The 23,852-nt window shown below is 36.0% G+C and overlaps 1 protein-coding gene across 2 annotated transcripts; it reads left to right on the plus strand.

Moving 5' to 3' along the window:
* Positions 1-415: 415 nt before the first annotated feature.
* Positions 416-23,146, plus strand: LUT1 (Cytochrome P450 superfamily protein). Of its 2 annotated transcripts, XM_086652060.1 has the most exons (9): positions 416-1,072; positions 1,894-2,190; positions 2,276-2,473; positions 2,832-2,933; positions 3,394-3,534; positions 3,641-3,748; positions 4,002-4,084; positions 4,387-4,549; positions 5,239-5,393. In XM_086652060.1, the coding sequence occupies exons 1-9, from the start codon at positions 572-574 to the stop codon at positions 5,299-5,301; spliced, it is 1,656 nt and encodes a 551-aa protein (XP_086508186.1). In that variant the 5' UTR covers positions 416-571; the 3' UTR covers positions 5,302-5,393. The 2 variants fall into 2 exon arrangements, with proteins under 2 accessions (XP_086508186.1, XP_086508187.1); XM_086652061.1 differs by lacking the exons at positions 4,387-4,549; positions 5,239-5,393 and adding an exon at positions 23,053-23,146 and having other exon boundaries at positions 443-1,072.
* The last annotated feature ends 706 nt before the right edge of the window (positions 23,147-23,852 follow it).

Genomic DNA, 23,852 nt, shown 5'->3' on the forward strand with positions numbered 1-23,852 from the left:
GCCAGTCTAACAGGTCTCGAGCTGGTCACTTCGATAAGTCTTGGGTTGGTCAGTTTGAGGCCCAAAGCATTGCCTCGCCAGTCTGAGCCCTCTCGAACTTGGCCCAGTCAGAGGCAAAACTGGACCTTGAACTGGTCAGTCTGAGAGGGGGCGCCTATAAGTGTCCAGAACCGACTACGGTCAAACACTCTTGGGCTCCTAGAGCAATTTTGGGTCATGGCCCTAGATTTGGGCAGGCAAAAATTAAGTGGAACCACAAAATATCCAATTAACATAGAAAAGAAAAGATTAGGTGCTGAAAGTCTGGAACCAATACTTTTTTTTTTTTGTTAAAAGGTCTGGAACCAATACTTGTAGGAACCAAAGTGTTATTCTGGTTCTGGTTCTGGTTCTGGTTCTGGTTCTGGTTCTGGTTCTGGTTCTTGATAACCATTTCATTAGCATGATGAACCAAAGGAGAGAGAACGGATAGCGTTTGGACACGCTCTTTTTCTCATTCTTTGTTTGGCTTACCCAAATTATAATGGAAGCACATAAAAAATTCTTCAATTAACTGTTTCTGCTTCCCGCCATGGCATCTTCACTTTCTCTCTCTTCTTTTTCTTATCTATCAAACCCTAATCACCAATTCCTCAAAAAACCCACCTTCTTCTTCTCCTCTTCCTCAAGAAACCCATCTAATTTCATCAAATCCTCCATTAAAAAGGATCCTTCTTCTAGTAGTAGTAGTAATGGATCATGGGTAAGTCCAGATTGGCTTACATCTATAGCAAGAACTCTTAGTAATAGTAGTAAAGATGATTCAGGTATACCCATTGCTAGTCCTAAACTTGAAGATGTATCTGAACTATTAGGAGGAGCACTTTTTCTTCCATTGTTTAAATGGATGGAAGAATATGGTCCAATTTATCGTCTTGCAGCTGGACCTCGTAATTTTGTTGTTGTTAGTGATCCTGCCATTGCCAAACATGTTTTGAAGAATTATGGCAAGTATGCTAAAGGTCTTGTTGCTGAGGTTTCCGAGTTCTTATTTGGCTCTGGTGTTGCCATTGCTGAAGGCCCTCTTTGGACTGTATTCTCTCTCCCTCTTTCTCTTATTTTGATTGCAACCCATGTTTTATTTTATTGTAATTTCTCAAGAAACTTACTTGTTCTTGAATCAATTTCTGGATTTCATACTTAGTAGTGGAATTAGATGTCAATCAACACTTTGAAGTGGAAATTTTCTTAAACTTGGTGGATCTTTAGTCATTCACATTCTTAACTATCATATATCGAATTCGTCTTGTTCTAGTTGTACCAAATAGGCCAATTTTGACTAGAATTATCAAGAAACACTCCTCACTGAAGATTATCCCCGACTTGTTAAATCAAATTTAGAAAAATCATTTTGTGGGAGTTGTCTATATTACCATTATCCCACGTCGCGTAAGCATTAGAATTTGTGAAGTAGATAAATCTTTGCGAAATCCTTTCCTTGCAAGTCTTTTTTCAAGGAAGGTTAGGCCAAATGGGCTCTAACGTGGTATTAGAGCTAGCGTGTCATGGTTGGGACTTCTTAGCCTTAGCCCATGTGTGGGGAAATTGCATTGGCATTAGAAGTTGTGAAGCAGATAGCTCTTGGGCAATCTTTTCTGTTCAAGCTCGGTTTTCAAGGAGAGTTAGGCTCAATGAGTTTTAACACTTCTTTAGGTAGTTGTATACTTGTCTAAACCACCCGATTTATGTTTTCATGCAAGTTCAATGTTTAGCTTCAATATTTTTGTCTTCCACATATTATTCTATTTTTCTTCAGAAATTGTTATCAATTATTAAGTTTTTGAATCTAATGGTGGGTTTTTTACATTCTTAAACACATTATTTTCTTCAGCAAGAATATGATTTTTTTTATAGGCAAGGCGAAGAGCTGTGGTTCCATCGATTCACAAGAAGTACTTATCGATAATAGTCGAAAGGGTATTTTGCAAATGTGCTGAAAGATTAGTGGAGAAGCTTCAGAAAGATGCAGTCAATGGTTCTCCTGTGAATATGGAAGCAAAGTTTTCTCAATTAACTTTAGATGTTATTGGTTTATCGGTTTTCAACTACAATTTCGATGCACTTACTGCTGATAGTCCTGTTATTGATGCTGTCTATACTGCATTGAAAGAGGCGGAAGCTCGTTCAACTGATCTTTTACCCTACTGGAAGGCAGGTTTTTATCTCAACCCGTTCTAACAATCTTCTCTTAATTCTCTTATACAGTTTCTCATGGTTCTATTCTACAATTTTGCAGATTAAACCGTTGTGCAAAATAATTCCAAGGCAAATAAAGGCTGAAAATGCAGTTACTATAATCAGAAATACCGTTGAGGAACTTATTGTGAAGTGTAAAAAGATGGTTGATGCTGAAGGAGAGAAGATTGACGGGGAGGAATATGTTAATGAGTCCGACCCTAGCATCCTAAGATTCTTGCTTGCTAGCAGGGAAGAGGTTTGTCCAAAATTCTGGATGCCTTTTCGAATTTTCTTCTTATTATTCTTTGTTGTTACCTTTCTAAGGTGGTATTTGTTTCTTCCGTCTGACTGACTTGTTCTCCTTAGGCGTACAATAGTCATTTCAGACGATGAATTCACCATTAGACTTTATTTACTGTCTCACTCAATTGGACAAACTATCAGCTGAAGTCTGCCATTCAGACGAGTCAGACACACGAGTAAAACAAAATTACAAACATTCTGAATCCATCCCGAGCTAGATCTAAATTAAAAAAAACACCACATAAGTTATTCTCACTTCGTATCTATAGTCACCACATAAGTCCATAATAACGCATTCTCATTCATTCTAGGTTTCAAGCATACAATTACGAGATGACCTTCTCTCAATGCTGGTTGCTGGACACGAGACAACTGGTTCGGTCTTGACATGGACACTATATCTTCTAAGTAAGGTATCGTCTCACTTTGGTATCCATTCACTGTTGTTCTTAATTCATTTTTTGTACTATTTTTTTTTGTTGAACTAAGCCCAAAACATAGGCTTTCAAAGAGTAGAGAAAATCGAGTCTGAAAGCCATTTTAAGCATCATGAGTGGTGTAGTGGCATTGGTTGAGAATTATATGGACTTGATGGAAAATTGAAATTTTCTGATGTCAGAATAAAGCGAAATTCGCAGTTGATGGAAACATCAAAGCCCATGATGAAGATATGGATCTTGATCAGAAACATGTTATCCATCAACGATGCATATTTCACGTGATCGGAAACTTCACTTTTGCCTCTTGCCGTTTTTCTTGTCTAAATCAATTAAGTCCATATAGTTCTCGTCTATAACAATTAGTTACTGTGTCATATTATGAGCAGGAAATTTTCTTTAGCTATGACATTCTGCTCATATTCCTTTTTGTTAGAATCCATCATCTTTGACGAGAGCACAAGAAGAAGTTGATAGGGTTCTGCAAGGAAGAAATCCTACCTATGAGGATACAAAGGAGCTCAAGTACTTGACTCGTTGCATAAATGAATCGCTTCGTCTCTACCCACATCCACCTGTATGTTACAGTCTCAAATTTTTTACCTATATTTATGTTAATCGCCCAAGTTTTGATTTTGCTACTGGAGATGATTATTTTTAGTCCCCGGATTTGAGTATTTTAGGTCTTAATAAGGAGAGCTCAAATCCCTGACGTCCTTCCAGGCAATTACAAGGTTAATGCTGGTCAAGATATAATGATCTCCGTATACAATATTCATCACTCGTCGAAGGTAGTTCATTGAAATTTGGTTCATTTTACAAATATTACTACTTATAACAATCTACTACCATCACTAGAACAAAACACAAATGTGTACATATAAAGTTTCAAAATTTGTTTAAAGATATGGACCGATTGGCTTTTGGTATAAAGATTTTTCAGTTGTTTAGAATTAGACCCAGAATAAATTAGAGGAGTCTATCTACCAATTCAATTGGCATTTGTTTTGATCATTTGTGTGTCTTCTATTCTTGTGTTTCAAGGTGTGGGAAAGAGCCGAAGAATTTTTGCCTGAAAGATTTGACTTGGGAGAACCTATTCCTAATGAAACAAACACTGATTTCAGGTTCGCCTTTTCTCTATTTTCTTGAAGGATATCTTAGCCATTGCTAGTGATGTCAATCTGTTCAGGCCGATCAACTTGCCAGGACAGATCAGTTTTTGTATTTTGAAAATCTAGCCGTTGGCCAGCCCGAGCCAAGTCCCTAATGGCGTATGTTAACCACCAGAAAGAACCTTATTAGTTGATAATTTTGTTGTTTTGGAACATCTGATAACCCATCTAGAGCTCTTCTCATCGGATTCCCTAGTATTGCTATTTCCAGTTCGGTTTGGGCTTAGTGCTAACTCGTAAGATCGTTATTGTAGATTCATTCCGTTTAGCGGAGGTCCACGAAAGTGTCTTGGTGATCAATTTGCAATGCTGGAAGCAATTGTAGCTCTTGCAATTTTTCTACAGCGAATGAACTTCGACCTGGTTCCTGATCAAAATATTAGCATGACCACTGGAGCTACCATTCATACAACAAACGTAAGCTTTCTCATCTTTACACAGTAGTTTTGATCAAAACATTAACATGACCACTTGAGATCTGTTAAAGGGTTTGGGGTTATCTATAAGCCCCTCACACCCACCCCGACTGTTCCCACGGGTTATGGTGGGTCTGGCACGGCCCATTATTAAATACCACATATGGTAAAAATCCCATGAATCTGATTTTGTCGACTCCCCTCGAGTGATTGCTTCCACCATCCTCTTGACTTTTCGTTCCCCCGCCTTCTCCGCTAATTACCTTGTGAACTCTTCCTAGCCTATGTCGAATGTACTCAAGAAAGTCAAATTTGCTAGTCGAATGTTTTTGAAGAGTCAAGAAATATTCTTTGTTGAGCAATAAATGAGATTCTTAACTTGTTATGGATTAGAATCATTTAGATCTGTGTTTCTTACGAAGGATATCAAATACACTAAAAAAATCAATTGTAGCTCATTCTATATTAAAAACGCATAGTAAATGTTATAATAAAAAGTCTGAAATAGTATCACTGGATCGTGTTCTAGTAGATTGAATATGTGTATTTTTCATCTATGCCTTTCGGAAGAAAAACTGGAGCTCTTCTTAAGCCGTCTTCTGTTTTTAATTTATGTAACTTTTTAAGCATCTATTGTATAGAATATGTTTTATATACTTAACAGAGATAAGATGATTGCTTATGTTACAGGGTCTGTACATGAAATTGAGCCTACGAGAAGTTCAACCTACACTGGCTTTCGCTTCTAGGTGATTCCTTCTAAAGTTACGTTTATGTGGTTTTCATGTAATTTTGTTACTATATATATACTACATTGATAGATATGAAAAATTGCAATTATTGTCTCTCTGTAATTCTATAAATAGCGTATCAAGTCCTACAACATCATGTATACATAAAATATTCAAGCCATATGCAATTGATCAACCCCACCAATTCATTTTCATAATTTCAATGATAAATGGTTTAGTGGAGAAGTGGTACATTTAAAGAATGGTAACATTTCCGCTAAATTGTTCTTCTCGCTGTTACATCGAATCACATGACAAAACTACCGCTAGATTACCACATAAATTTGATGCTATCTTCCTCATTTTATGATAATGCTACGTAAACGTACAGATGACAATAACCAGTAAATAAACTTGTGCTTTTAGTTAGCTCTCCAGAATAAAGTACAAGCCTCTGTTCATTTTAAAATGATATGCCACCTAACTTCTTAATTCTTTTCATTTTTGATAAATTAGAGTTCTACATTCCTCCCAGATTCTATCGGTTTTTGTTAGGAGAGACAATTCCTGTCTAAAATATATGGATATATATCATCAAACTTGGTATAGAACAAAATAGTAATATTCGAACCCATACAAGATCAATAACTACTAAAGCTTGAGACTGTCACAACGACCTTATCTCCATACTGATTGCTGGGCACGAGAAATCTAGTTTGGTCTTGACATGGACACTATATCATTAAGGTATAGTTACATATTTTATTTATTCACTTTAGATTTATAATGATCTCCTATAATATTCATCACCCGGCTAAGGTATATGTAAATTTGGTTCCATCTACAAATATAACAATCCACTACCATCACCACAACAAAGCCTTTCAACAAAAAAGAATCACCACAACGAAGCACAAATATATATCTTTCATTTCACTTATAAAGAGACAAAAAAAGGAAGACAAAAACAAGAGAACAAAAATGGCGAATGAAACTTCAAGTATTAGAGACAATCTTCCTCAGGTTTGGAAAACGTTGAGAAAGTAAAAAACTAACTTGATTTCAAAGATCAACCTCTACCAAGGTTCGTAGCGGATCTTTAGATCAGGGTTACCAAAAGATGCCGAATCCAATTTGAAGCAAACAGGGAAAAGACTCTCAGTAAACGTATTAAATGCCCAAATAGTATAACCATCTGAAATCGGTGCCTTTCAACAAAAAAGAATCACCACAACGAAGCACAAATATATATCTTTCATTTCACTTATAAAGAGACAAAAAAAGGAAGACAAAAACAAGAGAACAAAAATGGCGAATGAAACTTCAAGTATTAGAGACAATCTTCCTCAGGTTTGGAAAACGTTGAGAAAGTAAAAAACTAACTTGATTTCAAAGATCAACCTCTACCAAGGTTCGTAGCGGATCTTTAGATCAGGGTTACCAAAAGATGCCGAATCCAATTTGAAGCAAACAGGGAAAAGACTCTCAGTAAACGTATTAAATGCCCAAATAGTATAACCATCTGAAATCGGTGCCGGAACTCCACTGACTTCAAATTCTTCGAAGATATTCTTTGTTAGATTGTAAGAACAAAAAGGTAAAGACTTCGTGTTCACTTCAAACTCATTTGAAATAAATTCTTTATCTTCCGATCGAATACAATGAGCTGTTATGATTATCTGATTAAATACCGACTTGAGATCAGGAAGCCCATCATCACAAAATGAGGGTGGTAACTTAATAGCCACTTCAGTCCAGTTTTGGTTGCTAATTGTTGTTGCTATATTATCTTTTTTGTCATGATCAAATATATATATCCTCGCAATGCCACAATGGATCATTTGTAAAGCTATACTTCCATTCAGTTCTAATAAATCAACTAGCAGATGTCCCTGAAGATATCTATGGTTATCAAAAACAAAACGAGGAACTGGAATAACTCTGAATGTCTCCTTTCCAACATCAAATGCAACTATAAACACAGGATCCAAATTTTTACCCTTCCATTTTCCACCCCTGTTAAGTGCAGGATTTCTCCAATATATAGAACCATTCACATAAACAGAAGGATTTAACATTGGTACCGGTGGCACACCGTCGATCCTTCTCCATCTTTTAAGATTATAATCATCTCCAATTCGGGGAAGGGTCAAGACCTCACAAACACTATATTTCAAATCAATATCAAGTCGATATAGTCGCCGAACACAGACCAATTTGTGTACGTTAGAGGCAGGATCGAAACCTAACTGATAGAATGATTTACGTTGATCTAAAACAGCACTAGAGCACTTTTCTTTGAGCGCTCTCTGTTCTTCCATCAAAAACTTGGAAACAATCCATGGAGATTTTTCTTGGGTAGTTATATTGTAAAATTGAACAGCATCGTGGGATATGTGAATGAAACAAGTCAAACCATTGACAGGTTGTGTAGCTCCCTTAATACAGTTCGAACTAAAATGGTTTACAGAATGAATTAGTGCTCCTTTACCATTTTCAACAAAGTCAGCTCTCAACAAAAAGTAATCATGGGTTTCATCAAATCTTCCACTTGCCCTTGGCATTGGTGGTGATTTGGCGATGATAAAGAGACTAGGGTTTTGTAATTTTGATCTCCTAAGGTGTGAAATAGCAAAGTCATGATCTTTATAAATTATGGAATCCCATCGTTTACAAACTGAACTCAAGCGAATAAGTGATTTAACTCGTAATCTAGTCAGTATCTCGTATATTAATGCATCTTCATCAAGACCTAGATAACCACCATTATCACTACTACTACTACTACTAGTACAGATGCTATTACTATAAATAGGAAGGTTTGAAATAATTTTACCTCTGTTTTTCTTCTTCTTCTTGAATTTGTGGTTATCGATGGCGTTGAGACTAAATTTAACAGGATCAGGAACAGGTTTTTGGGTGTTCATGTTTAAGATGGGGGTGAAGATGAAGAAGAACAATTGAAGGAAGAAAATTAGGGTTTCGTTGGGAAGAAAGGATGGATTCCTCTCTTTTTTGAATGTACTCACGCCGGTTACGATTTTTGGAAGCAGATTTTTTGAATATGTAGCTAATGATTTATACAGTACTAGGCATAACCCGTGCCTGCAGCACAGAAGCTCTCGTCGAGTAATTACGTATTTGAAACAAAAATTCTGACAAAAATATATCATCTCTTATGAAGGAGCCACATGGTATAGTAACAAGAAAATATAGTCAAAATTGTTAGACACTCACAAAACTTGTTATCTATTGTGGCTTGTCGTGTCTCTCAGTTTAGCGGCTCTAAGAATATTAGAGACGCATCAAAACAAGTCACTTAAGGTTTCTGCTGGTTTTCTTGTCCTCTTGTATTTTCCACGGTGAATGACCTCGACTTGCAAATATACTCGATTAGTAGATCTCCTTTTATCATTATTTGTTTTTTTTTTTAATAGAAACAAACCAAACTAAACATTTGATAATCTAATTTCGAAAACAAACTATTGGTTGCAAACAAATGAAATATACCCAAACCAAAACAGTTTCTAAAGGTAAGCGGGAAATAAAATAATATAGTTATGATAAGTTTGATCCAATATGCAAGTTAATTTGGAATTCATGATATCATTTAGGAGCTTTGAATTATATATAATCAATTACAGTTTGTTAGAAACTTTATCACTCATAAGTTTATACTCTAGAAGACACCAACAAATTACACTTGACATGTCTGTACATCGACATCAAGAATTAGACACATGCCTTTAAACAAAAAAAAAGAATTGGAGGCAACTTTGACAATGAGTGCACACCAACAACTTGGATAAGATATATATGCAGAAAAATAGTTTGAAGAGATAATCAAACTGCTCATCCTTAAATGAAGAGGGATATGTGCGCATTGGTATTACTTTACAGTTGGCATGACGCCAACCATGATTCTTTAATAATCCTGGACAATAAAATACACAAACATAATTATAAACGATGTACATTTATAGGGAGGGAGAGAGACTCTGAGGTTGAAATTTCAAGTTTATCAAAGGAAAACAAATGAAGAACCGATACCATAAATTGTATTATCAATCCCTTTATGATTGTTCGTTGGTATATCAATTCCAGAAAACAAGAAACCGTATATAAAGCTTACTAAAAAAATTTGAAGTGAACATACCCGTTTGGAAGATCTTAACGAAGATTTTGAAAGATATAATTCGCAAAAGTGAAAATCAGAAATCTAAGAATCAAAGTGGAAAAAATTCAAATCAATAAAAAGAAATTTAATTTTGCAGTAAGGTATTCAAGAACAATGACGAAATAGACAGGAGCACCAATGATACTCTTTTTGAAGTAATTTTTAACTTTCAAGTTCACAAAAATGTGTATTGGAACTTAAATAAGATCTAGTGTGAAATCCACGAAATTGAATTACCTTTTGAACTTCCAATTCTCACCAATTTCAGAAATAAAATACCCAAATTAAATTCCGTTTTTTTGCATTGAAAAGGAAAATCCTTTTTAACTTTACGCAAAAAAATGATTAAAGAAATTGATCATAAATTTTTGTACCATTGAAAGGAAAAAAAAAACTGTAAAGAGACAAATTGAAGAGAAAGAACACGAAGAGTTTTGGCATAAGTGTATTTTCTCTATGTTGCTTTTGCATGCGGTAGTTAAGAATACATTAGAGTAATTTAGGGTAAAAATTGAATGACTGACATCTACCAAAGTAATGAAAATTAAATTTAAGGTCTAAATCCAGTTGGCAATATTTCTCTTTTTTTTTATCCTAGTCAGCTTGTCCTAGTCACAACCAATGTGTTTTGTTATATAGATCTTCCCCAAGAGGGAAAAGGCCCGATGTCCCAAACATTCACCCGAGTCCGATGAGCTCGTGGTTGTCGATGTCCAATGATAGGTAACACACCGTTCGATCTACTAGATTTTAGCGGACGAGTTCGAGTGAGTTCCTCACTCCGACATCGACGGTCAAAATTCGGGCCCACTGGGACAAACTCCGTCGAATGAATATGCACCTGCCCAGTTGTACCTTCTTATTAGAGAAAATATAGCTTATGAAAGCTTATGTGAAGATTCAAGCATTGTGGGTGCCTATAGACGTCGGTGTAATAATGGTGTAAGTATAATCAAGTCTGTTAAGACTTGGGTTATAACTAACACTTTGAGATTCTGTTAAAGATTAGTTAGGAATTAGTTTTCTGTTTCTCTCTCTCTAAATAACAAACTCTCTCCCTCTCTAAACAACTTGTATTAGATATATAAAGTGATCTAATCACTAAGTGTACTTACTTTTAATAAATATAAAAGATCAAAGAGAAACTTTCATAGAGTTTATAATTCTTTCATGGTATCAGATTTTAGAGTTTAACTAAAGATGAATCACGCTCGAATTTAGCTTCTTCTTCTTCTTCGTTCAATCATCATAATCGATCAATCTCACATATTTCTAATTTTGTTTCTGATAAGTTGGATGGATCTAACTATCTTGTTTGGAAAGATCAAGTTGAGATGATTCTTTATGGAGCCGATCTCATTTCCTATGTCGATGGATCGATTGAAGAACCACAAAAGTTTATTACAGAAAATGATCGAGAAGTTATAAATCCTGAGTTTTTGTTATGGAAGAAACAAGATAGTATTGTTCAATCTTGTTTGAAGGCGACATTCTCACAAGAAGTGAAATCAGATGCGCTAGGTTTAAAATCCTCAGCTCAGATTTGGTCTTATCTCGATCTTATTTACATAGAGGAATTTGAAGCCAAGAAAGACCTTCTTCGTGCTCAAATTCATTTTATAAAGAAAGGAAAGTCTTCCATTAGTGAATACCTAAGAAAGATCAAGTCTCTTGCAGATGCTTTATCGGCTGTCAATATAAGGTAAGTGATAAAGACCTTTATTGAATTACCTTATTAGGATTAGGCAAAGATTTTCGCCAGTTTGTGATTTCAATTAATAATAGAGAAGGAAGGATTACCTTTCCTGAACTTCGATCAATACTATTGCATGATGAACAATGGTTTTTAAATGAATCACAAGATGAGCCAGAAATTGCATTCTTTGGAAATAGAGCACAATACAAACATAAATCTCAACAAGATAGACAGAAAGCTTAGGCTAAATCATATCAAAATTACAAGGATAAGATCGCACATGGTCATTATTCAATTGATAGGCCAACAATGGGGACTTCTTCCTCAAATAAAGGCAAAACACAGATAGATAGATCCAAATTGGGTCAAAAGGTAGAAAATTTCGATTTCACAAATGTCCCATGTGGACTTTGTAGAAGATGGGGTCATCTAGCACCTAATTGTTTCTTTAGGTATGCTACCCCAAATGATAATTCTAATCCTTAGCAAAAATTTGCTGGTCTTCATATGGAAGAAGAAGAGGATGGTATAGATGAGACAGAATCACAACATTTTGTTGAAGAAGATGAGGATGACATTGTTGTTGCTGAATGTAATCTTGTTGTTATTGGTGATTCTTCACCCCAAGCAGAGCATGATGATTTAAATGAGTCAAATGAGAAATGTCTTATAGCTGAAACTATTCCATGGCTTGCAGATACTAGAGCTTCAAGTCATATGACTAATAATCAGTCTGTCATTAGCAATCCAAAGGGATATAATGGCAAAGAAGGTGTTATGGTTGGAAGTGGCAAATTTCTTTCAATCAAAGAAACTGGTAACACTCTTCTTTCTACTTCTTCTCAGCAGTTTTAACGAAATAATGTTCTTCATGTTCCACATATAAAGAGGAATCTCTTATTCATTTCTAAGTTTACAAAAGAGAATTTATGTTCAGTGGAATTTCTACCTCGGGGATACAATATCAAGGATCCATATTCTAATAAGATTCTAGCAGAAGGTCCAATGGTAAATGATTTATATCCCACTAACTTCTCTAAGCCAGATTCTTCTTTTGAGGCAAATACAACTACAAAAAGATAAGAGCCAACACTTTGGCATTTGAGATTAGGACATCCAACAAAGACAAATCTAATGCAACTCAAGCAGGAAAATAAAATTCAATTCAACTCTCATAATCTTGAGAAGCTTTGTCACTCTTGTCAGCTTGGTAAGAGTAAATGTCTTCCTTTTCCTGTTTCTGCTTCAAAATCAAACTTTTCACTTAAATTAGTGCACTGTGACATCTGGGGTCCAACACCTATTACTACTTCAAATGGGTTTAGATATTATATACTATTCATTGATGACTATAGCAGATTCTCTGAGATATATCCACTGGTCTCGAGGTCTGATAGCTTATATTGTTTTAAACATATCAAGACTTCAAATGAGAATCTCCTCAATGTTAAGATAAAGAAATTTCAGAGTGATGGTGCTCCTGAACTTGCTAAAGGGGATTTCAAGTTGTATCTTGATGAAAATGAGATCATTTTTAGGTGCTCATGCCCTTACACTCCTCAACAAAATGGGAAGGCTGAGAGGAAGAACAAACATGTCACTGAAATGGGTAATACCTTTCTCTTTCAAGCTTCTTTGCCTAATTTTTTTTGGTTTGATGCCTTTTCTGCTGCAACCTTTACTATAAATAGGTTACCCACTGTTATTTGAATAACAAGTCACCATATGAGTCTCTTTTTCATAAGAGTCCAGACTATTCCTACTTGAAAGTCTTTGGATCCTTGTGTTATCCTTATCTTGCACATTCTAGAAAGGACAAATTGAGTCCAAAATCTGCAAAATGTGTTTTCGTAGGCTATAGTTCTTTACACAAAGGGTACAAATGCTATGAAGTTCAGTCAAAGAGATTACATATCTCAGAAATGTTATTTTTGATAAACATAGCTTCTTATTTTAGAACTGTGCTAGTGACAACTCTTTATCACTTTTACCCAAACCTGTGTCAACTGTGGTACTTCCAATATCCTTACAACCCAGTTAATATGTAACCAAACAATTACTTACAACAACCAACCCATCCTACTTCCAGTAATTCTTCTGCTCCACCTACCATTCAGTCAAATACCATCTATTCTCAATGTTCATCTAGACCCATTATTTCAGATGTTTCTCATAGGACACATCTATGACTACTAGACTACGAAATAGTATTCATAAACCAAAGTCTATTCCTGATTTTGTGGCAAATTACACTATCTGTCATCCTATTTCATCAGCATTTGTGGCTTTACTAAACACTTATCCTGAACCCACAACTTTCAAGGGAGCTTCAAAGTCACCTCAGTGGATGACAGCTATGAATGAAGAGTTTTCAGCTCTTGAAAGAAACAAGACTTGGTCTCTAGTTCCTTATGACAAGTCTATGAATGTGCTAGGATGTAAATGGGCTTACAAAGTTAAGCTCAGGTCTGATGGGAGCCTAGAAAGGGTTAAAGCAATGCTAGTGGCAAAAGAACCTTTAGTCTAGTGGTTAAGGCCCACTACAATAAGGTTAGTACTTGCTATTGTTGTTACTAAAGCTTGGGAGATAAAATAGCTTGATGTCTCAAATGCCTTCCTCTATGGTGTTTTGGATGAGAGGGTATACATGTCCCAACATCCTGGCTTTATATGCTCAGATAAGAGATCTCATGTATGTTTACTTCATAAGTCTCTATATGGACTGAAACGAGCACCCAGAGCTTGGTTTAATAGATTTGCAAATTTCATTCTGCAATTAGGTCTTGTTAAGAGCTCAACAGATCACTCCATATTCATATTGCTTCAAAATGGTGAATCTCTTGTTCTCTTATTGTATGTTGATGATATAATTCTTACTGGTTCTTTAAGTGTTCTAATTTCTTCACTTATCAAGACATTAAGCACTGAATTTGCAATGAAAGACCTAGGATCGTTGCACTATTTTTTGGCTATTGAGGTAACAAGAAATGGGTCTGGCTCTTTGTTACTTACTCAGAAGAAGTACACACTTCAAGTGCTTGAGAAGTTGGAAATGTTAGAATGCAAACCAAGCAAGACTCCAGTTGCTAGTGGTTCAAGGGTGTCTAAGCTTGATGGTGATATACTTCTTGACTCTTCTGTATATAGGAGCACAGTTGGAGCATTACAATACTTGACTCTTACTAGACCTGATATCTTATTTGCAGTCAATTATGCTGCTCAATTTATGCATGAACCAATGGATTCTCATTTCTCTATAGTTAAGAAGATTCTGTGATATTTGAAGAGCTCTGTTGGCTCAGTATCACTATCAATCCATGTAGTTTATCTTCTCTTAAAGCTTATTCTGATTTAGATTGGGCAGGATGCCCAGATACTAGAAGGTTTACCAATGGATATTGTATTTTTCTTGGTTCAACACTTCTCTCTTGATCTTCTAAGAAATAACCTATTGTTGCTAGATCTTCAACAGAGGCTGCGTATAAAGCCTTGCGTGTTGCCACTATAGAAATTCTTTGGATAAACTACTTAATGGATGAGTTGCATTTGTCTCTAGACAAACGTTTTATTCTATTCTGTGATAGTCAAGGAGCTAAGCATATAGCTTCCAATCCTATTTTTCATGCTAGGACTAAGCATATAGAGGTTGCTTATCATTTCATTAGAGATCTTGTCAGCAATGGTTCTCTCCAAATTAGTATGTATCAACTCATCAACAGTTAGCTGATATACTCACCAAGGGCCTTCCTTCTCCTGCCTTTACTCTCTTGAAGAACAAGCTGATGCATTTTAAGGAAAGTTCAGCTTGAGGGGGAATAGTAGAGAAAAGATAGTTTATGAAAGCATATGTGAAGATTCAAGCATTGTGGGTTCCTATAGACGTCGGTATAATGGTGTAAGTATAATCAAGTCTGTTAAGACTTGGGTTATAACTAACACTTTGAGATTCTGTTAAATATTAGTTAGGAATTAGTTTCCTGTTTTTCTCTCTCTCTAGAAATAACAAACTCGCTCTCTCTCTAAACAACTTGTATTAGATACATAAAGTGATCTAATCACTAATTGTACTTACTCTTAATAAAATAAAAGATCAAAGAGAAAGTTTCATAGAGTTTATAATTCTTTCACTTCTCAATAAGGTAGTTCGACGTAACCCACAAATATCCAAGTATGAAAGTTGTAGGACTAATTGGTAACGTGAATTAATAGCAGCTTTGAGATATATAACTTTCATCAGTGCCTCGATACAATCTCAAAACCCAAGTGCCCTCTAATTTCTACTTTAGAAATTTCATAGAGTGAGAATGTAGTTGTATATTGTCTGTGTTCATTTAGTATTCGAACCGACCAATCTAATCCGATCCAAACGAATTTGGACGGTTTGGGACCGATCCAATAGTGATCCAGATGTCAAAATGACAAAACCGAGTGGTTTGGATCGGTTTTGTGGATTTGGTTGACGGATAACCGAACCAAACCATTTGTTGTTATTTTTTATACATTATATATAAAAATATATATGATGGGAATGATGGATGGCTGAGATTTAATTGTTAAGTTAGTTCCATGTTTGTTGATGTTGTAGGCTTGTAGCTTAATACATGTGTAACAGAAAGTAAATGGCGCGGAGAATTATAGCTAAATTCGATAGTTAAGTTAGTTCCATGTTTTTAAGTCCAAAATGCAATTTTTTGTTTAGGGTAAAATGTCACAGGTGGTTTGGTTATCCAACCGATCTAAACCGTTCATGCATAGTTCGGATCGGTAACCGAACCAAACCAAAAACAGATTGGTTCGGATTTAGATTTGAAAAAACGAGCCCTTCGGTTAGGACTTTGGATTGGCCCAAAAAGTCGGTTATCCAACCGATGTACACCCCTATATATTGATAATCCCTCTGTCCTATTTCGTTTGATCTCTCGAGAAATTCAACTTATTAGGGGAGCTTTGTTATTGTTGACAACTAAAACTATATTTCTCAAATTACCATATTCAATTTAGAGTATGAAAGTCAATATATGGACAACAAAATATCTTAGATATAAAACATATAAGACCTTAAATATAAAACAGTAATTAATCTGAGGATCATAAACAAATAAAATAGAAAATGGAACCTAATTTTGTCTGGTCGGTTCAACCTAAAAACCATTCACTTCGGTTCAGCCGAGTTCGGCTTGGTCGGTTTAGCCGACCGTTGCTCATCCCTCAGAATTATGTACTAAACATACAAAAATTTACTACTTTATTTGGGGTTGGCCCACAAAATTATAGTCAAATTTCTTGTAGTTTGTCACAAATTTTTGAGAGTGAATTTAAATTCTGAATTTTTTTATTTCTCTAATGTTACTTATATATCCTTTCCAGTATTCTTACCAAGCACCCAATTCGACTCACAAACATCAGCTTTGGAGACGGGGTCATACCTTTAAGAGTTGAATTTCTTGACCTAAGTGAACTCTTTATGATTGAGAGGGTAAGCTACTCTTACTTACGCGTCCAATACTTTTTTATACATTGTACGAACTGATTCAAAACTCTGCAGTTTTTCGAGTCAAAAGAGTCAGTTGCTGGGTGGTGGCATGGTGCGGAGAATGCTAATAGAATTTGTTGGGTTTTCCTCTTAGTGGGGAAACCTAACGGGTTTAGTCATATAAACTAAGCCTAAATCCAAGTTGTGGGTCGGTGATTGGAATTAGGGTTAAAGGGGAGTGTGTATATATATATGTATTACCTTAATCGAGTGTGAAAAACACTGACACAATAAGAGACACACAAGAAAAGGTAGAAGACGAAAAGAGGTTTGTTGCAAGGCTGTTTTCAGCAAGTAGTGTCTTCGATGTTCAGGAAATCCTACGTTGAGTTCTTTTCTGATTGAGCTGAAATTTTGCAGAGGTATTTCTGACCTGTTTATCTAGTGTTTGGACGACGAGATTGGTATTTGGTGGTTGGAATCCTAGTGAACTTAGGATCATTTTGGACTGCATATTTCTACACTATTTTATTCTTTCTTGTGAGTTTTTTTTTGTGTTTGAGATTGATTCTTTGGAGTCTGAGTCTCGAGAGTTATTCTATAGGAACGAGGAGGACGTTGTTTTTAGCTCATTCATTGATATAGTGGATTTTGAGTGGACTACAGTCCCATGGCTTTACTTCCCATATCGAGGAGGCTTCCACGTTAAATTCGTTGTCTTGTTTACTTTCAATTGTTCAGATTATTGTAGCCAGATTATACATATTTTTCTCATAAACTAGCATAAGTGAGTGGAAACTTTTATTCTGTTATGTCGTTGCACCCTATTTTCCCTATAGAATTCTCTTTCTCCTAGTTAAATGATCCGAAAGAAAAAAATAGGAACGAGGGCTAGAGGTCATTCATTTTACGAAGATGTTCTAGGGGTATTACAGGGGCGAAAAATTTCAAGTCCAACACAGACACAGTAAAAAAGAGACGTGCAAGTTCTTTAAACTGTGATTCTCCTTTTTCAATATTAATGGAAGTATAGAACCAATTGTAGCTTTTATTGGTACCCAAACTGCCCGGGAGTTTCGGAAATGTCATTCTAATGGAGATGTACAAATGTGTACGAATATACATGCATCTTGTTCTTAGCGTCCAATCTGTGTATAAGATCTATATGAAATTTGACTCATCTATTACCAAATCTTTGTTATTTCATTTATATATATTTTAGACTCAAAAGCTCTCTATCACATTTTGGTGGATCCATAACATACAACTAACAAATCTCTACAGATCCATGTACATTTCCTGGGAGATATACCTGACCCGACCAGAGACGAACCGGCCTGACCAGATCAGTGTTGTTTTTTTTTTTTTAGGTCTAGCAGTTGGCCGGCCCAAGCCAAGTCCCCAATGCCATAAGTTAACCACCAGAAACAACCTTATTAGTTGTTGTGTTTGGAACATCCGATAACCCATTTAGAGCTGTCTTCTCATCGGATGGCTTAGTGTTGCTATATCCAGTTCAGACGTCATAACGACCTTCTCTCCAACTGGTTGCTGGACACGAGACAACTAGTTTGGTCTGAAAAAAGACACTATATCTTCTAAGGTAGAGTTACATATTTTATCTATTCACTATTGAGAATTATAATGATCTCCTATAATATTCATCACTCATCCAAGGTATATGTGAATTTGGTTCCTCTTACAAATATAACAATCTACTACTATAACCAGAACAAAGCACACATTTATATCTTTCATTTCAATTCTAAAGGGACAAAAAAAGAAGACAGAAACAAGAGAACAAAAATGGCGAATGAAACTTCAAGTATTAGAGACAATCTTCCTCAGGTTTGGAAAACGTTGAGAAAGTAAAAAAACTAACTTGATTTCAAAGATCAACCTCTACCAAGGTTCGTAGCGGATCTTTAGATCAGGGTTACCAAAAGATGCCGAATCCAATTTGAAGCAAACAGGGAAAAGACTCTCAGTAAACGTATTAAATGCCCAAATAGTATAACCATCTGAAATCGGTGCCGGAACTTCACTGACTTCAAATTCTTCGAAGATATTCTTTGTTAGATTGTAAGAACAAAAAGGTAAAGACTTCGTGTTCACTTCAAACCCATTTGAAATAAATTCTTTATCTTCCGATCGAATACAATGAGCTGTTATGATTATCTGATTAAATACCGACTTGAGATCAGGAAGCCCATCATCACAAAATGAGGGTGGTAACTTAATGGCCACTTCAGTCCAGTTTTGGTTGCTAATTGTTGTTGCTATATTATCTTTTTTGTCATGATCAAATATATATATCCTCGCAATGCCACAATGGATCATTTGTAAAGCTATACTTCCATTCAGTTCTAATAAATCAACAAGCAGATGTCCGTGAAGATATCTATGGTTATCAAAAACAAAACGAGGAACTGGAATAACTCTGAATGTCTCCTTTCCAACATCAAATGCAACTATAAACACAGGATCCAAATTTTTACCCTTCCATTTTCCACCCCTGTTAAGTGCAGGATTTCTCCAATATATAGAACCATTCACATAAACAGAAGGATTTAACATTGGTACCGGTGGCACACCGTCGATCCTTCTCCATCTTTTAAGATTATAATCATCTCCAATTCGGGGAAGGGTCAAGACCTCACAAACACTATATTTCAAATCAATATCAAGTCGATATAGTCGCCGAACACAGACCAATTTGTGTACGTTAGAGGCAGGATCGAAACCTAACTGATAGAATGATTTACGTTGATCTAAAATGGCGCTAGAGCACTTTTCTTTGTGCGCTCTCCGTTCTTCCGTCAAAAACTTGGAAACAATCCATGGAGATTTTTCTTGGGTAGTTATATTGTAAAATTGAACAGCATCGTGGGATGTGTGAATGAAACAAGTCAAACCATTGACAGGTTGTGTAGCTCCCTTAATACAGTTCGAACTAAAATGGTTTACAGAATGAATTAGGGCTCCTTTAGCATTTTCAATAAAGTCAGCTCTCAACAAAAAGTAATCATGGGTTTCATTAAATCTTCCACTTGCCCTTGGCATTGGTGGTGATTCCGCGATAATAAAGAGTCTAGGGTTTTGTAATTTTGATCTCCTAAGGTGTGAAATAGCAAAGTCATGATCTTTATGAATTATGGAATCCCATCGTTTACAAACTGAACTCAAGCGAATAAGTGATTTAACTCGTAATCTAGTCAGTATCTCGTATATTAATGCATCTTCATCCAGACCTAGATAACCACCATTATCACTACTACTACTACTAGTACAGATGCTATTACTATAAATAAGAGGGTTTGAAATAATTGTACCTCTGTTTTTCTTCTTCTTTCTCAATTTGTTGTTGACAAGACAAACTCTGCGAGGAAACGGAAGAATACCTTTCGTTTTCCTCTTACTCTTCTTCTTCTTCTTGAATTTGTGGTTGTCGATGGCTTTGAGACTAAATTTAATAGGAACAGTAACAGGTTTTTTGGTGTTCATGTTTAAAAGGGAGGTGCAGATGAAGAAGAACAATTGAAGGAAAAAAAATTAGGGTTTCGTTGGGAAGAACGGATGGATTCCCCTGTTTTTTGAATGTGTACTGACGCTGGTTACTATTTTTGGAAGTAGATTGAATATGCAGCTAATGATTTATATCTTCCCGAAGAGGGAAAAGGCCCCATGTCCCAAACATTCACCCGAGGGCCGAGTCCAATGAAGCTCGTGGTTGTCCGTGTCTGATGATAGGTAACACTCATTGGATCTACTAGATTTTAGACGAGTTCGAGTGAGTTCCTCACTCAGACATCGACCGTCAAAACGCGAGCCTACTAGGACAAACTCGGTCGAATGAGTATGCGCCTGTCCAATTGTACCTTCTCAATAGGGTAGTTCCACGTAGCTCAAAAATATCGAAGTATGAAAGTTGTAGGACTAATTGTCAACGCGAATTAATAACGACTTTGAGATATATAACTTTCATCAGTGCCTCGATATAATCTCAAAACCAAAATGCCCTCTAATTTTTACTTTAGAAATTTCATAGAGTGAGAATGTTGTTGTATTGATGTTCCCTCTGTCCTATTTGGTTTAATATGTCGAGAAATTCAACTTATGAGGGGGAGTATCGTTATCATTGACAACTAAAATTATATTTCTCATATTACCATATTCAATTTATAGTATGAAGGCCAACGAAATATCTTATGTGGATTTGGGTCCGGTGCAAGTCAAATATGGGTGACTTTGATTTATTAGGAGGACAAACCTATAAGACCTTAAATATAAAACAATAATTAATCTGAGGATCATAAACAAATAAAATAGAAAATAAAAAACCTATCTTTGTCTGGTCGGTTCGGCCTAAAAACCATTCACTTCGGTTCAGCCGAGTTTGGTTTGGTCGGTTTAGCCGACCGTTGCTCACCCTAAGAATTATGTAGTAAACATAAACGATTTTTGTCGGTAAAGACGATGAGGTGGCGAGAAGATGAGGTGGCAAAGAGAGGTGATGAAATGGAGGAGAGAGAAATGATGACTAGTTAACGGTGTTATAAAGGAATCTTAAAAAGGGGACTATCTGCGTATTTTTGATAAAGTAGGGGGCTAGCCAGGAAACCAGTCACAAAGTTGGGGGCTATTTGGGAAATAACCCATATATATATATATATTACCTTAATCGAGTTTGAAAAACACAGCACAATAAGAGACCCACAAGAGAAGGTAGAAGAGAGAAAGAGGTTTGTTGCAGGGTTGTTTTCAGCACGTAGTGTCTTCGGTGTTCGGGAAATCCGAAATCCAACGTTGAGTTCTTCTCTGATGTAGCTGAAATTTTGCAGAGGTATTTCTGACCTGTTTATCTAGTGTTTGGACGACGAGATTGGTATTTGGTGGTCGGAATCCTAGTGAACTTAAGATCATTTTGGACTGCATATTTCTAGACTATTTTATTATTTCTTGTGAGTTTTTTTGTGTTTGAGATTGTTTCTTTGAGGTCTGAGTCTCAAAAGTTATTCTATAGGAACGGCAGGACGTTGTTTTTAACTCATTCATTGATATAATGGATATTGAGTGGATTATAGTCACGTGGTTTTACTTCTCATATTAAGGAGGCTTTCCACGTTAAATTCGTTATCTTATTTACTTTCAGTTCTTCAAATTATTGTTGCCAGATTATACATATTTTTCTCATAAACTAACACAAGTGAGTGGAGACTTTTATTCTGCTGCGTCGTTGCACCCTATTTTTCCAACAGAATTCTCTTCGTCCTAGTTAAATGATCTGGAAGAAAAAATAGGAACGAAGGCAATAGGTCATTCAGTTTACTAAGATGTTCTAGGGGTATTACGTATGAAGTCAAGAGGCGAAAAATTTCAAGTAAAATAGGAACGAAGGAAAGAGGTCATTCAGTTTACTAAGATGTTCTAGGGGTATTACATATGAAGTCAAGGGGCGAAAAATTTCAAGTCCAACATAGACACCGTAAAAAAAGAGACGCGCAAGTTCTTTAAACTGTGATTCTCCTTTTTTTCTATATTAATGGAAGTATAGAACCAATTGTAACTTTTATTGGTATCGAAACTGAACGGGAGTGTTGGAAATGTCATTCTAATGGAGATGTACAAATGTGTATGAATATACACGCATCTTGTTCTTAGCGTCCAATCTGTGTATAAGATCTATATGAAATTTCACTCGTCTATTACCAAATCTTTGTTATTTCATTTATATATATTTTAGACTCAAAAGCTCTCTATCGCATTTTGGTGGATCCATAACATACAATTAACAAATCTCTAGAGATGGATGTACATTTCCTGGGAGATCTACCTGACCCGACCAGAGCCGAAGCATCACTACTTGTGGGCTCTCACTCGTATACAATATTCATCACTCGTCAAAAGTAGTACTATTGAAATTTGCTTTATTTTGAAAATAACTACTTGTAACAATCTACTATCATCACTGGAACAGAACACATATATACATATATAATTGGCGTTCAATCTGATCATTTTGTTTGTCATCTGTTCTTGTATTTCAAGGTGTAGGAAAGAGCCGAAGATTTTTTTGCCCGAAAAATTTGACTTGGAAGAACCTATTCCTAATGAAACGAACACTGATTTCAGGTTCACGTTTTCTCTAATTTCTTGAAGGATATCTTTGCAAATGCTAATCTGTTCGGGCCAGCCGAACCGGTCTGACCAACGGGCCTGACCAGATCAGTGTTGTTTTTTATTTTTTTGCAGTTGCCCAGCCCAGGTCCCCAATGCCATATGTTAACCACCAGAAACAACCTTATCAGTTGTTGTGTTTGGAACATCTGATAACCCATTTAGAGCTGTCTTCTCATCGGATGCCTTAGTGTTGCTATATCCAGTTCGGTTTTGGCTTACTGTTAACTTGTAAAATCGTTTATTCTAGATTCATTCCGTTCAGCGGAGGTCCACGAAAGTCTCGGTGATCAATTTGCAATGTTGGAAGCAATTGTAGCTCTTGCGATTTTTCTACAACGAATGAACTTCAAACTGCTTCCTGATCAAAACATTAGCATGACCACTGGAGCTACCATTCATACAACACACCTAAGGTTTCTCATCTCTTTGAACACAGTAGTTCTGTACCTAACTATCCAACAGTATGTCATTTTTCCTCTCTAGATCAGAGGCAAAAATCAACTTGAGGGTGATCATGACATATGGTTGGTGTGTCACGGCACAGGCCACAAAATGTCATACCCTACTTGAGATCTGTTAAAGGGTTTGGGGCTATTGATAGGCCCACACACCCACCTCGACTGTTCCCACGGGTTATGGTGGATCGCGCTTCCACCATCCTCCCGCCATTTACCTTGTGAACTCTTCTTGGCCCTACCAAAAGTACTGAAGAAAGTTAAATTCGCTAGTACAATACTACTGAAGAGTTAGAGTCTAAAAGGCATTCTTATATTCTTAACGGAGATAACACGTTTGCTTATATTCCAGGGTTTGTACATGAAATTGAGTCAAGGAGAAGTTCAACCTATCGCCTTCGCTTCTAGGTGATTCCTTCTAAAGTTACTTTTATGTGTTTCTCAATGTAATTCTGTTAGTATACAGTATACTATATTGATAGGTATGAATTCGTGATTGTACAAAAAGAGTTTTGGGTGCTCCAACTTCATGTATAAACAAGATATTCAAGCATGCCAAACACTTATATTTTTATTTTATTCTTTTGTAAAT

The sequence above is a fragment of the Eschscholzia californica genome, unplaced genomic scaffold (genome assembly GCF_041429995.1).
Source record: "Eschscholzia californica isolate CP2 unplaced genomic scaffold, dmEscCali1.0.p SCAF_1, whole genome shotgun sequence".
Classification (NCBI taxonomy): domain Eukaryota; kingdom Viridiplantae; phylum Streptophyta; class Magnoliopsida; order Ranunculales; family Papaveraceae; genus Eschscholzia; species Eschscholzia californica.

Coding starts and splice junctions, on each gene's coding strand:
- LUT1 (XM_086652060.1), top strand. CDS start 572: ATGGCATCTTCACTTTCTCTCTCTTCTTTTTCTTATCTATCAAACCCT. Junction 2,191..2,275: donor ATCTTTTACCCTACTGGAAG/GCAGGTTTTTAT, acceptor ACAATTTTGCAG/ATTAAACCGTTGTGCAAAAT. Junction 4,085..4,386: donor GAAACAAACACTGATTTCAG/GTTCGCCTTTTC, acceptor TCGTTATTGTAG/ATTCATTCCGTTTAGCGGAG.